We start from the raw sequence: 14447 nt of genomic DNA on the forward strand, positions 1-14447 counted from the left end.
ACGTTTTTAGTGGAATTTCTACGATGGTGATGGCATTCACTGGTCATATTTTATAACAAGCTCAAACGTTATTATTTATTATTATATCAATAATTTATTTATTAAACTTTGAGTATCCGTTCAAATATTTATTATTTGAGTATTATTTATTACTTAATAAAAAATTAGAAAATAATATGTATACACACTTGAATATGTATAGATGTATTAAATAATTATAATATAAATGTTATACATATTCCTCTTTATTTTTAAAAAATCACTCATTCAATTTGATTCAATATTTATTAAAATTAGATTAAACTAGTTAGATAATTGTTTTTTATTAAAAAAACAAATTAATATACAAGCTTTTCTAATGTGTTTTTTAATTATAATTATAAATAATAATAAAAAGTATATGCTTGCATTTAATTAAATATATTGAGAATCATTTGTCAATAAATATAAAAAATAAAGTGTCAATACATCTATCCAATTATCTTACTCCAAGTCAAATAATGTTTTACTAATACAAAAGAATTAATAGATAGGTGTTTTAACATGTTTTTAAACATCGTATAAAAAACATAACCATGAATAAAAAATTTAATACCTATATATAATGAAGTATAGTTAAAATTATATGCATTAATAAAAATATATAAAATCTCAAGCTAATTTTTAACGTAATTGGAGTATGAAATAATATTATTTTCTTAATTCTTGTATAATAATTTATCAAAAAAATATAAAAAATACAAAAATAAATAAAAATAAAAACTATATATATATATATATATATATCAAGTGTAGAATAATAAATTGAAAGTATAAAAAAGTATAAAAAAAACATATTTTTTTCAAAAAAAAAGTAAAGAAAAAAAATGAGAACACCTTTAAATTTATAAATAATTGTCACCCCGAAGCCGGCTTCTCGTGGGAAAGACTACCCCGACCATAGAATTCTTGTGGTGCTCCAATAATAATAATAATAATGACCCACCAAACAAGTCATATAGTGAGAATCAGTACGGCATTATCGTCTTTTGGTTAGTTTACAATGTCGACCACTTTTGATGGCACTTTCCACGCACTCGAACAACTCTTTGTTAACGTCCGCTGTTCTTAATAATTTATATAATAATGCAGCTGGTCCAATCTTCACATTGTCTGCTTAAATTCTCATCCTATTACTGTATATTTCCTTCTCCTTGGTCACTGCTGAACTAGCTTAACCCTTGGCCTTTATCACTGCCTAAAAGCACCCAGTAATACCACTCAAAACCTTCACCTATTGTTCTCAATGGGTTTTTTAGTGCCTTCTCCAGTCTTCTGCCCCCATGCCATTGTTCTTCTCTTGTGTTTCACGTCCTCTGCCTTGTCAATCGGCAGGAATGAGACCGACCAACTAGCCTTGCTGGATTTCAAGTCCAAAATAACCCATGATCCTCTTGGAATCATGCGCTTGTGGAATGGCAGCATCCACTTCTGCCGGTGGTTCGGTGTCACATGCAGTCAGAAGCACCAAAGGGTGGCGGTGCTGGATCTGCGGTCCCTTAAACTCTCAGGTTCCGTATCACCATATATTGGCAATCTGAGCTTTTTAAGAGAGATATACCTTCAAAACAACAGCTTCAGTCATAAAATCCCAGCGCAAATTGGCCACTTGCATAGATTGCAAATACTATTACTGCATAATAATTCTCTTACTGGTGAAATTCCTGCTAGTATATCTAGTTCCTATAACCTCGTTTCACTCAAATTAGCAAACAACAAGCTGATAGGAGAAATCCCAAAGGAGTTTGGCTCCTTCTTGAAGCTCAGAAACCTCTCTCTAGCAGGCAACAACCTTACAGGAACTATCCCTCCATCTTTAGGGAACATATCATCCCTCCAGACACTATGGCTAAATGATAATAACTTGTTTGGGAATCTCCCTGCTACTTTAAGCAAATTGGTAAACCTCAGGATTTTATCATTGTTTAATAATAGACTTTCAGGTACCATACCTCCCTCCATGTTCAATCTCTCTTCATTAAGGGCTTTTGAAGTAGGGCTTAACCATTTCCACGGCAATCTCCCCCCTGATCTGGGCATTTCCCTTCCAAATCTTGAATTCTTTTCCATCCATTCTAACCAATTCACTGGAAGTGTTCCTGTTTCAATATCCAATTTATCAAATCTTGAAATGCTACAGTTAAACCAAAACAAGCTTACAGGAAAAATGCCTTCACTAGAAAAGCTACAAAGGCTTCTTTCAATAACCATTGCCTCTAACAATCTGGGAAGTGGGGAAGCCAATGACTTGAGCTTTCTCTCCTCCTTGACCAATGCCACAAACCTAGAGGAATTGATTATAACGCAAAATAACTTTCAAGGACAGCTGCCTCCACAAATCAGCAATCTGTCAACTACACTGGAAATCATGGGCCTAGACAGCAATCTATTATTTGGGAGCATCCCTGATGGAATAGAGAATCTCATCAGCTTGAATGATTTTGAAGTACAAAACAACCACCTTTCAGGTATCATTCCTTCTACCATTGGGAAGCTTCAAAATCTAGAAATATTGGATCTTGGATTGAATAATTTTTCAGGGCATATTCCATCCTCTCTAGGAAACCTGACAGACTTAATTGGACTCTATTTAAATGACATTAATGTTCAAGGCAGCATCCCTTCAAGTCTAGCAAATTGCAACAATTTGTTAGAGTTGGATCTTTCTGGAAACTATATAAGCGGAAGCATACCCCCTGGCATATTTGGACTATCCTCCCTGTCAATTAATCTTGATTTATCACGAAACCATTTGTCTGGCTCCCTACCAAAGGAAGTAGGAAATTTGGAAAATCTAGGAATTTTTGCTATTTCTGGGAATATGATATCAGGTAAGATTCCTAGTAGTCTTGGACATTGTATAAGTCTGCAAGTCTTGTACTTGGATGCCAACTTTTTTGAAGGTTCCATTCCTTCCTCCTTGAGTACCCTGAGAGGCATTCAAGAATTCAATTTTTCTCATAACAATTTGTCAGGTAAAATTCCAGAATTTTTCCAAGATTTCAGGTCCTTGAAAATTTTGGACCTATCATATAACAATTTTGAGGGGATGGTACCTGTTAGAGGAGTTTTCAAGAACGCAACAGCAACTTCAGTCATTGGGAATAGCAAGCTATGCGGTGGCACACCTGATTTTGAGCTTCCTCCATGCAATTTCAAACACCCGAAGAGGTTGAGCCTAAAAATGAAGATAACAATCTTTGTGATTTCCTTGCTTCTAGCGGTGGCAGTACTTATCACTGGTTTATTTCTTTTCTGGTCAAGAAAGAAAAGAAGAGAATTCACTCCAAGCTCTGATGGGAATGTGCTATTGAAGGTGTCTTATCAAAGTCTCCTAAAAGCTACAAATGGATTCTCCTCGATCAATTTAATTGGTACTGGTAGCTTTGGCTCTGTCTATAAAGGAATTCTTGATCATAATGGAATAGCTGTTGCTGTCAAAGTGCTTAACCTAAGGCGTCAAGGAGCTTCTAAGAGTTTCATGGCTGAATGTGAGGCTCTGCGGAACGTCAGACATCGAAATCTAGTTAAGGTAGTGACAGCATGTTCAGGTGTTGATTATCATGGGAATGATTTCAAGGCTTTGGTGTATGAATTCATGGTTAATGGGAGTTTGGAAACCTGGCTGCATCCAAGTCCTGCAACAGATGAGGTGCGGGGGATTCTAGATCTTACACAGAGACTAAACATTGCCATCGATGTTGCCCACGCACTAGACTATCTTCATCATCAATGTGAAAAACAAATAGTTCACTGTGACCTCAAACCAGGCAATGTTCTTCTCGATGACGAAATGGTTGGCCATGTAGGTGATTTTGGGTTAGCAAAATTCCTTCTCGAAGACACCCTTCACCATTCGACGAATCCATCAAGCTCCATTGGAATAAGAGGGACCATTGGTTATACTCCCCCTGGTAAATGTTGTACATACATTTGTTCTGTTCATCCTATTCTTTTTCATTTTAATATCATATTTTCGTGCCGCTGTTTCTTCAAATGTCTCTAAACACGTTAAATTTTTCATGCTACTGCTTGCTGTATTCCGTAGCAAACTTACTTCCCATCTTATGATTATGATTGTAGAGTATGGTGCGGGAAACGAAGTGTCAGCATACGGTGATGTATACAGCTATGGCATACTCTTGCTGGAGATGTTTACAGGGAAGAGACCAACTGATGACCTGTTTAATGGTCTGAACCTTCATAGCTATGTGAAGACATTTTTGCCTGAGAAAGTGTTGCAGATTGCAGATCCTACTCTTCTTCAAATAAAATTTGAAGGGAATTCTATCGAACAAAATAGAGTTCTTGAGTGCTTGGTCTCAGTATTTACAACTGGAATCTCCTGTTCTGTCGAGTCGCCACAGGAACGGATGGGCATTGCTGATGTTATAGCCCAACTATGTTCTGCCAGAAACGAACTTCTTGGAACCTGATTACATTACCAGAGAATGACGTCCCTAGTTCTGTGTATGCTTCATGATGATGTTATAGCCCAACTATTTTCTGCCAGAAACGAACTTCTTGGAACCTGATATTACATTACCACGGAATGACGTGCCTAGTTCTGTGTATGCTTGATGATGATGTGCTACACTCTTTTACTCAGTTCTTTCGATAGAATGTAGATCAAATATTTTCTTTTATTTCACCATGACTTTAATCGCTTTGAAACAATAAGATCAGATGAATCTTTTAGAATCATAATTTAAACTTATTAAAATATCAAGAATGAATTCACATAGCCTTTTCTCTAATAACTACTAATTAATGTTGCAATTTGATAACCAAAACCAAAAATCTTTTTCATTCAGCATAGTCATTTAAGTCCCCTGAGCATTGTCTAGCCTTGCTAATAATAATGGTGTGAAGATTTTTTTTAATATAAAAAAACTAATTATAGGATGGTTATAAAATATTTTATATTAATTAATTTTTTTGTAAAACGTATTATATAAAAAAAAATACTTTTACAATAGTTTACACAAAATAAACAAAGAAAAGTCGAAAGAACAGTTTCTATATTTTCTGTAAAATGTTTCACACAAAACAAATCTATTAATTTGTACTGAGTCTAAGATTGGAAGTGCTCTCTCCTTCCCCTTTGGTCTCCGCTAGTGAGTAAACATCATGTTGTATATAGATGTGTTTTAGGTTAGAAATAAGTAGAACAATCAAATTCATCGGGAAGTTAAGAATTAACATACAAAAATACTAGATCGAGATGAGTTTGGATCGATCATTAGTAATATTGGATTGCCTAAATTAGCCTAATTCATGACAAACATATACTAATACATTCCGCTATGTTTATATATATATATATATATATATATATAACCTAAAAGAAAAGGATATTTTCATTGTTTATTTTCCTTTACATTTTGGATTGCTATACTGCAACTAAGTCAATCTTTTTTTTGTCTTTGAAAAATTATGATGTTGCTGTCACTAAATCTTTTTTTTTTTAATTTTATCAGTTAATATTATGTTAATATTATGTTGAGATGGTTTTAAGCCTCATACTTTGTTTCCTCTTGCATGCTATTATGTATTCATGGTGTCCAAAAAGTTTTTTGACATGAAATTAATGCTTAATTTTGTAAAATATAATTTAATTTTATCAATTAAGAAAATTTAAGCAACAGAGGCAAAATTTAACACTACAAGAATATTCATTTTTGTTTTTACAGTTCATTGGGTGCGAAAAGCCATAAATTAATCCCTAAATTTTTTTATTTTTTTTATTCCTATATTTTGAGGGTTCCATGTTTCAATCCTAAATTTTACTTTTTAACATATTAATCACTCAAATTTGAAAGAATAGAGCATGTTGCTGGAAAAAGGAGAGGAGAGAAAAAGCTTTTGGTCAGCCATATTCCGAACTCCAAAAAAACTAATCTTTGTGTTAATAGATTTCTCTTTAAGAGAGAGGTTCAAGCCATGTTTGTTTTCCGGAAAGTAGTTTTCAGAAAACTACTTTCCAAATTTTCCTGTGTTTATTTGCCATTAAAAAAGTTGGTCAACAGAAAACACTTTCCGGTCAAAGAAAAATTTGGTTTGGTTTTCAGGAAAGTATTTTCTCTTTTCAATGGAGGTGTAGTTTCCCTTTGTACATGTTTCAAAACGTATATCTAGACTCGTAAAATTGTTTATGATATAGTTGAATTTTTTATTTATGAAGAGATTGTGGTCTTTTTAGAGTTTGAAATGGGTTTATTCAGATTCAGAGTATGTTGTTATGGTATTTCCATCCGAAAACAAGTTAAGAATTGGGTTATTGGATTCCTAAAACTAGATTTTAGCTTTCCGATCACTAGGAGTAACTACAAAGTCATCATCTGAAAGACAATGTGTCATTTACCTAAGCAAACAATGCATAGTTTACTATATATATATATAAAAAAAAAAACTAGTGGCATCATCCACATGTTAAAAACAAAAAATAAAATAAATCCAAACGAGTTGACTTGACCTTTCAAACCTATTTGCACCTAGCCTTTTCTTAGATATCCTTTCTCCTTCTTCTTTTTTTTTTCTAAATTTTGACAAAACAAATCTCTTAAAATAAATCTATTAAAATAATATTTATGCAATTATTTTATTTTTTTTAAGAAGATTAGGTCTTTTGTGATGATATTATTGATTCCTTTATTGATAATTTTGTGTTAGCCTAATATGCATAATTTTTAAAATAATTTACCGATTAATATTGTCGTCTGTGCGGGCACGAGGTGGGAGGACATCAGGATCGAGGAGTCACCATCTAGTTGTTTGGTTCACGGTCACTAAGAAACCCAGGTGGACTAGTCTTATATGAAATTCTAGGATAAATGACAGGTTGTGACTAGAAAATGTATTAACACCCCTAGCACACCTTAACTAAGGTAAGCTCTATTGTATGGTCTAGATGTGGCTTAAAGGTATTATTGAGTTTCTAACCGATGATTTGTTTATGGGTTAAAACAAATATTTATGCTTATAAATAAATCTAGTATTTTGAATTTATTATGGGCTCTATATACCCAAATAAATTATTACGGAAAGAATTCATGTAAGTGTCCTGATAGGATCCACCTTCCTTTAAGGCTAAAGGATTTTCCATAACTCATATATCATGATGAAGAATACTCCCAATTAAAATTGATGAATATTCAAAATAAAATTATTTGAATTTTTTAATCAACTCCTGGTATTTAAATATCAGTCTACTTGTAGGTCCAATATTCATATCAGAATGTTGACCATTAATTCTCAGAAAAAAATTTAAGGTTTTTGAAATATTAGTCAAGTTCTCATTGATTCAATGAACTGGTTATTGAAAAACTTTTTTTAAAAAAATGATAAATGTTTTTAGAAATTTTGGAAAGTTTTGAGATTTCTATAAAAAACGGGTATTTTAATACTGAGTCAGCATCTTACAATAGAAGTTTACAGAGTCAGTATTAATTAAAATTGCTGGAAAAACATGCGAAAGACCCATAAATAATTTTAAATTGGTCCTGAAATTTTTTAGATTTTGTTTGGAGTTTATTTGGGGGTCTTTTTGGCAAAAAAATCATTTTTTATTCAAAGCAAAATTGTCAAAATAGGTCTAAAGGTGTGTTTGTCATACAATACTTTAGGCCAAAAACTCTTCAATAAAAAAAGTAACCAACCAAACAATGTCTTAGTACCTGATCCAAACCAAAACGAATCAAGTTAACTCAAAAAAACTGGTTCAACCCTGACTCGAACCAAAAACCGTGGTTTCATCCGAAACTAAATCAAAACAAACAATTAAACTAAAAACATATCAAAACTAAAAAAAAACACAAAAATAGATCAAACATCAAGAACATAAAGAACATGATGAACATTCAAACCAAAACTCAGCAAACACAAATCACAAATAAGATAAGTTTTTATGCAATCAAAGGCAAGGCTTTATTCGTAATCAAGTGTAGATCAAAAATCGAGCATCCATTTTCTTCAATTAACACTTAAAAACCATTATTTGATCAAAATATGTTTGGGTAGTCAAAAGAACCCTAGAATATAAACGAATGAATAAATGTTATTTATGCATTTTAACCCTGGATTATTTGCTAAAGATGACAAACTAACATGTTTGTGCCAAGAATTAACCTAAAACATATAAAAAACAAGGGGCTAAGGCAAAATTCATACGAAAAACATAAACCAAAAATCTAGAAAATTTCAATAAATTGAAGAAGTAATGTTAAAATCCAAATTTAACTTTTTAGGCCTCTAGACACACTATTTTTGTCCTCACAAACCACATTATCAATATCAAGCATAATTGAATCCAAAGAACTAACAAAAAACATCAAATCATCACAAACATGCTTTAAATTCCAACTTCATAACTGCAGCCCCAACAATGGTCAACAAAAACATAAAATTTCAATTCAAAACTAACTCTTTAAACACTTGGAACCCAAACCATGCTCGGAAACCAAGAAGATACACCAATAAAATAGAAAAAGACATAAACACCCACTATCACCTTTTAATTGAATCCAAAACTACCATATTTTATCAAAATCAGTCACAAACATATTATCCTGACACTTAAACAACTCCTCCAAACAAGATTTAAACAATAAAAATAATATTTTTACGTATTAATCAAAACAAAACTAGAAAATATCATAATACTAAAACAAGTTCAAAAAAATCAAAAGAGATTTAAAAATTAAGAAAACATGAATTGGTAAGCCACATGGACTCCACCCTTGAGTTTTTACATGGTTAGACCTTCTCCAAGTTTGCTGACTATAAGTTGCTTTTTTTCTTCTCTTTTTCTTCCTTCTTTTTCTTTCACTCTCTCTCTTTCTAAAGCTTGTTAGACCTTCTATGTTAGGCTCTTGAACCTTCATAATAGGATTTATTAACAGAGCATTTCCCTACGTGTTTTCTTTTTCTTTTTCTTTTTTTTTTGGATTTTCAAGGGTATTTATAGGGTTTTTCTAGGTGTTTATGATGGAAGGTTAGCCCTTTGATTAAAGTGAGAGGTTTTTGGACAAAAGCTAATAGTTGGAAGCTCTTATACTATGCTAGTTTTGTAATTGTGGTTTTGGTTTTAGGGGTACTTGGTGGTTTTGCTAAACCTAGATGGTAAGGAGCTATTTTTGATCTTTTAATCTTGAGATAGAGGTTTTAAAGCCATTGATAAGAGCCCTTTGAGAATTTTTAAGTGTGAGCACACGAAAAAAATGGATGGTTTTTGAAAAATAGATGTCATAGTCAAGGTTGACTTGGTTTACCGCTTTCAAAGTTTTGCTAAAGCAACTCCAATGTAAACGTCATTGGAAATCATCTGAAGTTGGTATAGGAGGTGCATACCTTTTATTTAGATCCAACCTTGCTCAATTTGAAGGTCTATAGCTTCACATTCATTCGTTTAAAGGTGTCAACTCGATCAGACCAGAATCTGAAAATGCAGGGAAGCTGATCGGGAACAAGATGTCCTATCTCATTTTTAGGACAATAATTTGTCTCATCTTGGGATAAGAACAATGTTTGTTAGGTCTAGCCTAAACGGGCAAAAAATATATCCCTTATTAGGACAAAAATCTTTCCTTTTGGAATTGCAAAGCTATCCATTTTTAGAATAGCAATGGGATATCCGCTAAAATTTGGAGTCCAACAACAAATAGTATTTAGACCTTGTTCTAACTCTAAGAACTCAATGTCAATCTTGTACAAATTTTTAGGATGCCTAGAGATTGGCACACACCACAATGTAGTGTTATAACATCTTAGAGGTCTACGTTGTCTAGTTTTCTCTCTAAAAGCTACCACCACTGATGAGTATATCTTACGCCTTGTCAATATAATACTTTCTCATCAATTACCCTCGAGCACCAACCATTCTCGTCAATGGTTATCTCCTGTCAACTTGTCTCCTTAATAGATGCTAACTGTAACAACTCGGCTTTTCAAGCCCAAAACAACATTAATTTTTTTTTGTACTTGACACACATCGTGTCGGTAAACAGCGAACATGTTTCCTCACATCATCAATATACAATACATACATCAATAACAATCAACATTTCATTTAAAAGTGAATCTTACATAAACTCATAATATTATGTTTGCATGATTAGAAATTCGCATTTAAAATATACATGCATAGACATGAGTTTGTATTCTATCCCACAAATAGTCGTCATGAATTTAAGCTAAAAGGATCTAATAATAGTTATATATTCAGTACATTGATTCATACAAAGTACATCATGATTTAGAATACAACTACATGATTCCTTGCAAAAGTAGGTCCCAGTGTATTGGGTTTCTTAGACACCTTGTTGGTGTGACGTCCCTACTACAGTACAAAACATTTACAAGAATGCAATTACTTAATAATAATAATAATAATAATAATAATAATAATAATAAGAAAACGGTCTGGCAGTTTAATGAAGCATTAACATTATCTCATGTTTGAAGCGTGACATTTGTAGTTCCTTTATGTTCTTGGTATACACAACTTGCAGTACATATAGATGCACCAATTCTTACAATCAGCCATAATCTTAAATCCGACCATCCTCTTAAGGCATTATTTGTCGAGGTTAACCGTTCACTCACCCTGGCCAACCCCTTTGAATGCCATCAGCCAAAGCTAATCATTCATTTGTCCCGGTAATCCATTCAAAAGCCATTAACCAAAGCTAATCAATCGTTTGTCTCAGTCATCCCTTCGGATGCTATTAGCCAAAGCTAATCATTAGTTTGTCCTGGTCATCCCTTCGAATGCCATTAGCTGAAGCTAATCAATTGTTTGTCCCGGTCATCCTTTCAGATGCAATTAGCCAAAGCAAATCATTCATTTGTCCCGGCCATCCCTTCGGATGCCATTAGCCAAAGCTAATCAATTGTTTGTCTCGGTCATCCCTTCGGATGCAATTAGCCAAAGCAAATAATTCATTTATCTCGGTCATCCCTTCGAATGCAATAAGCCAAAGCAAATCATTCATTTGTCCCGATCATCCCTTTGGATGCCATTAGCCGAAGCGAATCAATTGTTTGTCTCGGTCATTCCTTCGGATGCAATTAGCCGAAGCAAATAATTCATTTATCGCGGCCATCCCTTCGGATGCAATTAGCCGAAGCAAATAATTCATTTATCATGGCCATCCCTTCGGATGCCATTAGCCGAAGCTAATCAATTGTTTGTCTCGGTTATCCCTTCGGATGCAATTAGCCAAAGCAAATAATTCATTTATCCCGGCCATCCCTTCAGATGCCATTAGTCGAAGCTAATCAATTGTTAACATTTAAGCATTTGAAAATCTGATATCTGAATTAATACAATACAGTAACATTCATGATAAAGTATTTTTCATTATTCATTATTATTAAAAAGAAAGGTGAAGTCACCTACCTGCAGTAGAAGCTCTATTCATGCTCCCCTATTGCTGCTGTTACACCATACCGGCGATCCCTCCTACAGTTACAGACTCATCTCATAAATTTTTCTCATTCAAGGATATGTTTTAGAATAATCATATCAATAGCTAATAGATCTTTCTTTCAATCATTTCTTTCTTTATATCTTACATTTTTCTCATTACACCCATTAATGTTGTCCTCCTTTATCCAACCATAGTTATCATTCCTTCAAGTCGATATTACAGAGAATCCATATTCATCCATTACTCATATGTTACTTTCTATGCATGTTCATTTCCTCATAATAACATACATACATATATTATATATATTTTCAATGTTAGTATCTCAATGTGCAAGTGTTCGTATGACTCAATTCTTTTATATTTTTATATATAGTATTCACGTGAAAGTCTACTGTTACTGTCTAACTTTGAACTGTTAATGTCCAATTTCCAACTGTTACTATCTAACTTTGAACTGTTTCTGTCCCATTTCAAACTGTTACTGTCTAACTTTCAAAGAACTGAAAGGATATATTAAGTTATTTTTCATATGTCCCATGTTTGATGTTTTGACTCTTCCGAGTAATCTTAACTAGGAGTGAGTAAAAAAATTAAAAAATTTATTAAACCGAGAAAATCAGAAAAAAATCTAAAAAACCGAACCGTGAAAAAACCTGATTAAACTGATTAAAATTTTAAAAAAACCGGCTAGTTCGGTTTTGGTTTTATAAGCCTGAAATCAAAAAAACTGAACCGAACCAAACCCAAACCGAAAAAAACTAGAAAAACCGAGCCAAAACCAGAAAACACCGAGAAAATCGAGCCAAACTAGAAAAATGAAGGCAAATCGGTTTGAACTGGTCTTGGTTTGTTTTTTTTTTAAAATCTGATTTAATTATTTTTTTTAATAAAAATCGAACCAAACAGAAAATAATCACCACTAATCTTAATTATGAAATGATCCTCACTACCAAAGCTTTAATTTTACACATCCTAATTAAGGAGGAACATGATATAGCGATAAATCCTTGTACGTAAAGAGTCGTAATAGAGTAATGTTTCACAGATATGTTCCACTTTGTGATTTATCACTGGTGTCCTTTTTTATGAAAGGGAATGCAATGCTGTACAAGCATGTGCCAGACTGTTATGAAGTGTTATAAAAAAAAAATGTTTTTTCTCTCTTTCTTTCACCATTAGCATATAATTTTTATATTCTATTTGTTTTTATTTTTAAAAAAAAAATAAATATTTTAACACAAGTTTAAAATTTTACAGTTATTTTGATATAATTAAATTAATTTATCATGTTTAAAAATAACTTAGATAATTAATAAAAAGACATAATTTGATTTTTTAAAAATAAATTCAAGATGATCTTTTTTTTAATATTGAGATATTAATATATTAGATTGGATCAAGCTTCACGAATTAATCTATCAAATTCACGATCCAGATGATAGACTTTACTGAGTTTAAGAATTTTGTTTTTTAAATAATTTTTTATTTAATTGTACGATAACAAAAATAAATGCTCATAAAATTAAGTATAAATCGAATATCGAGATATTTGTTTGAGACTACAATACCCTCATAAAAATTAAACCAAAATAATTTATGAAGACAAATTCAAAATCAAGCTAATATTTAAAAAAAAATTAAATAAAAATAACTAGAATAAAAAAAGAAAATAAAAATGCTTTAAAAAACATCACCTTCTTAGAATCCGTTTGTTTACACGGTTGCAGCTGCGTTTAAAGTAAACCACAAATATTAAACATTTGGTAATGCATAACCTCAGTTTACTATTCAGTGGGACCCATTTAAATTTAAGTAAAATCATAGGTTTGTAGAAAGCAGTTCTCAGCTGCTTTCCGCAAACCTGCGGGTTAACACAGGGGAGAGTGAATTATAATTCACTCTCCACTGTTCACTTAAGTGAACAGTGGACTGTGCACGTGAACAGTGAAGTCACTCTCCACTGTTTAGGCCATTGTTCTGGTCGGACCGGGTCCGGTCTAAAACTAAATGCATTAAACCGGGTCTGATCCAGTTATAAAAAAATCAATTTTAATTTTAATTTTAATTTTAATTGTATTTTATTCGAAAAATTAGAAAGAGATCGCTTGATGACATAGCATTTGCAGAATTTGATCGCAATCTCAAATTTTGTTCTTGCCGGGTTTGACCCAGTTAAAAAAAAATATTTTTATTTTTATTTTTAATTGTATTTTATTCAAAAAATTAGAAGGAGATCGCTTGATGACGTAGCATTTGCAGAATTTGATCGCAATCCCAATTTTGTTCTTGTCGGATCCGACCCATTTAAAAAAAGTTTAATTTTTATTTTTATTTTTATTTCATGATATAACAGCAGTAGTTAAAACTATAATATTTAAATTAAAAATCATATATATATATATATATATATATTATTTTATAACCTCAATTTAAAAAGCATTCTTTTAACCAAACACATTAAACTATTTTTGTTCAACCTCAATTTCAACTACAGTTTTAACCAAACATCTATTTTTTCAAACTAACCTCAACTAAAAATATTTTTTATAAAATAATTTTTTTCAAATTACAACCATAACTGCTACCGCAATAATTATTCATATAAATAATAATAAAAATGAATTTTCACTCAAACTTTTCACTTTATGTGTGTGTAAGCAAATTACTAGAAATGTGAAAGCAAATTATCCTTTTTTAGTTCTCAGTCTTGTGCGGACCCCACCAAGATTGTCTCACTCTAGTCGCGGGGAGGGGGGGATGGGGTCATAAACAAGAGGAGATATATATATATATATATATATATATATATATATATATATAAGTACGAATGTATTAAACATTTTTAGTGGAATTTCTACGATAGTGATGGTATTCAAGTCATATTTTATTATATTGTGTCTTATTTATTATTTACATATAAAAAAATTTATTTATCAATAATCTATTTATTAAAGTTTGAATATCAATTCTTTTATC

At 31.9% G+C, this 14447-nt stretch overlaps 1 protein-coding gene across 1 annotated transcript; it reads left to right on the top strand.

The window, feature by feature from the left end:
• The first annotated feature begins 1202 nt into the window (after positions 1 to 1202).
• On the top strand, positions 1203 to 4740 carry LOC133703118 (probable LRR receptor-like serine/threonine-protein kinase At3g47570). The gene is made up of 2 exons (XM_062127547.1): positions 1203 to 3953; positions 4123 to 4740. The coding sequence occupies exons 1-2, from the start codon at positions 1286 to 1288 to the stop codon at positions 4473 to 4475; spliced, it is 3021 nt and encodes a 1006-aa protein (XP_061983531.1). The 5' UTR covers positions 1203 to 1285; the 3' UTR covers positions 4476 to 4740.
• The last annotated feature ends 9707 nt before the right edge of the window (positions 4741 to 14447 follow it).

This window comes from Populus nigra, chromosome 9 (genome assembly GCF_951802175.1).
Source record: "Populus nigra chromosome 9, ddPopNigr1.1, whole genome shotgun sequence".
Taxonomy (NCBI): Eukaryota; Viridiplantae; Streptophyta; class Magnoliopsida; order Malpighiales; family Salicaceae; genus Populus; species Populus nigra.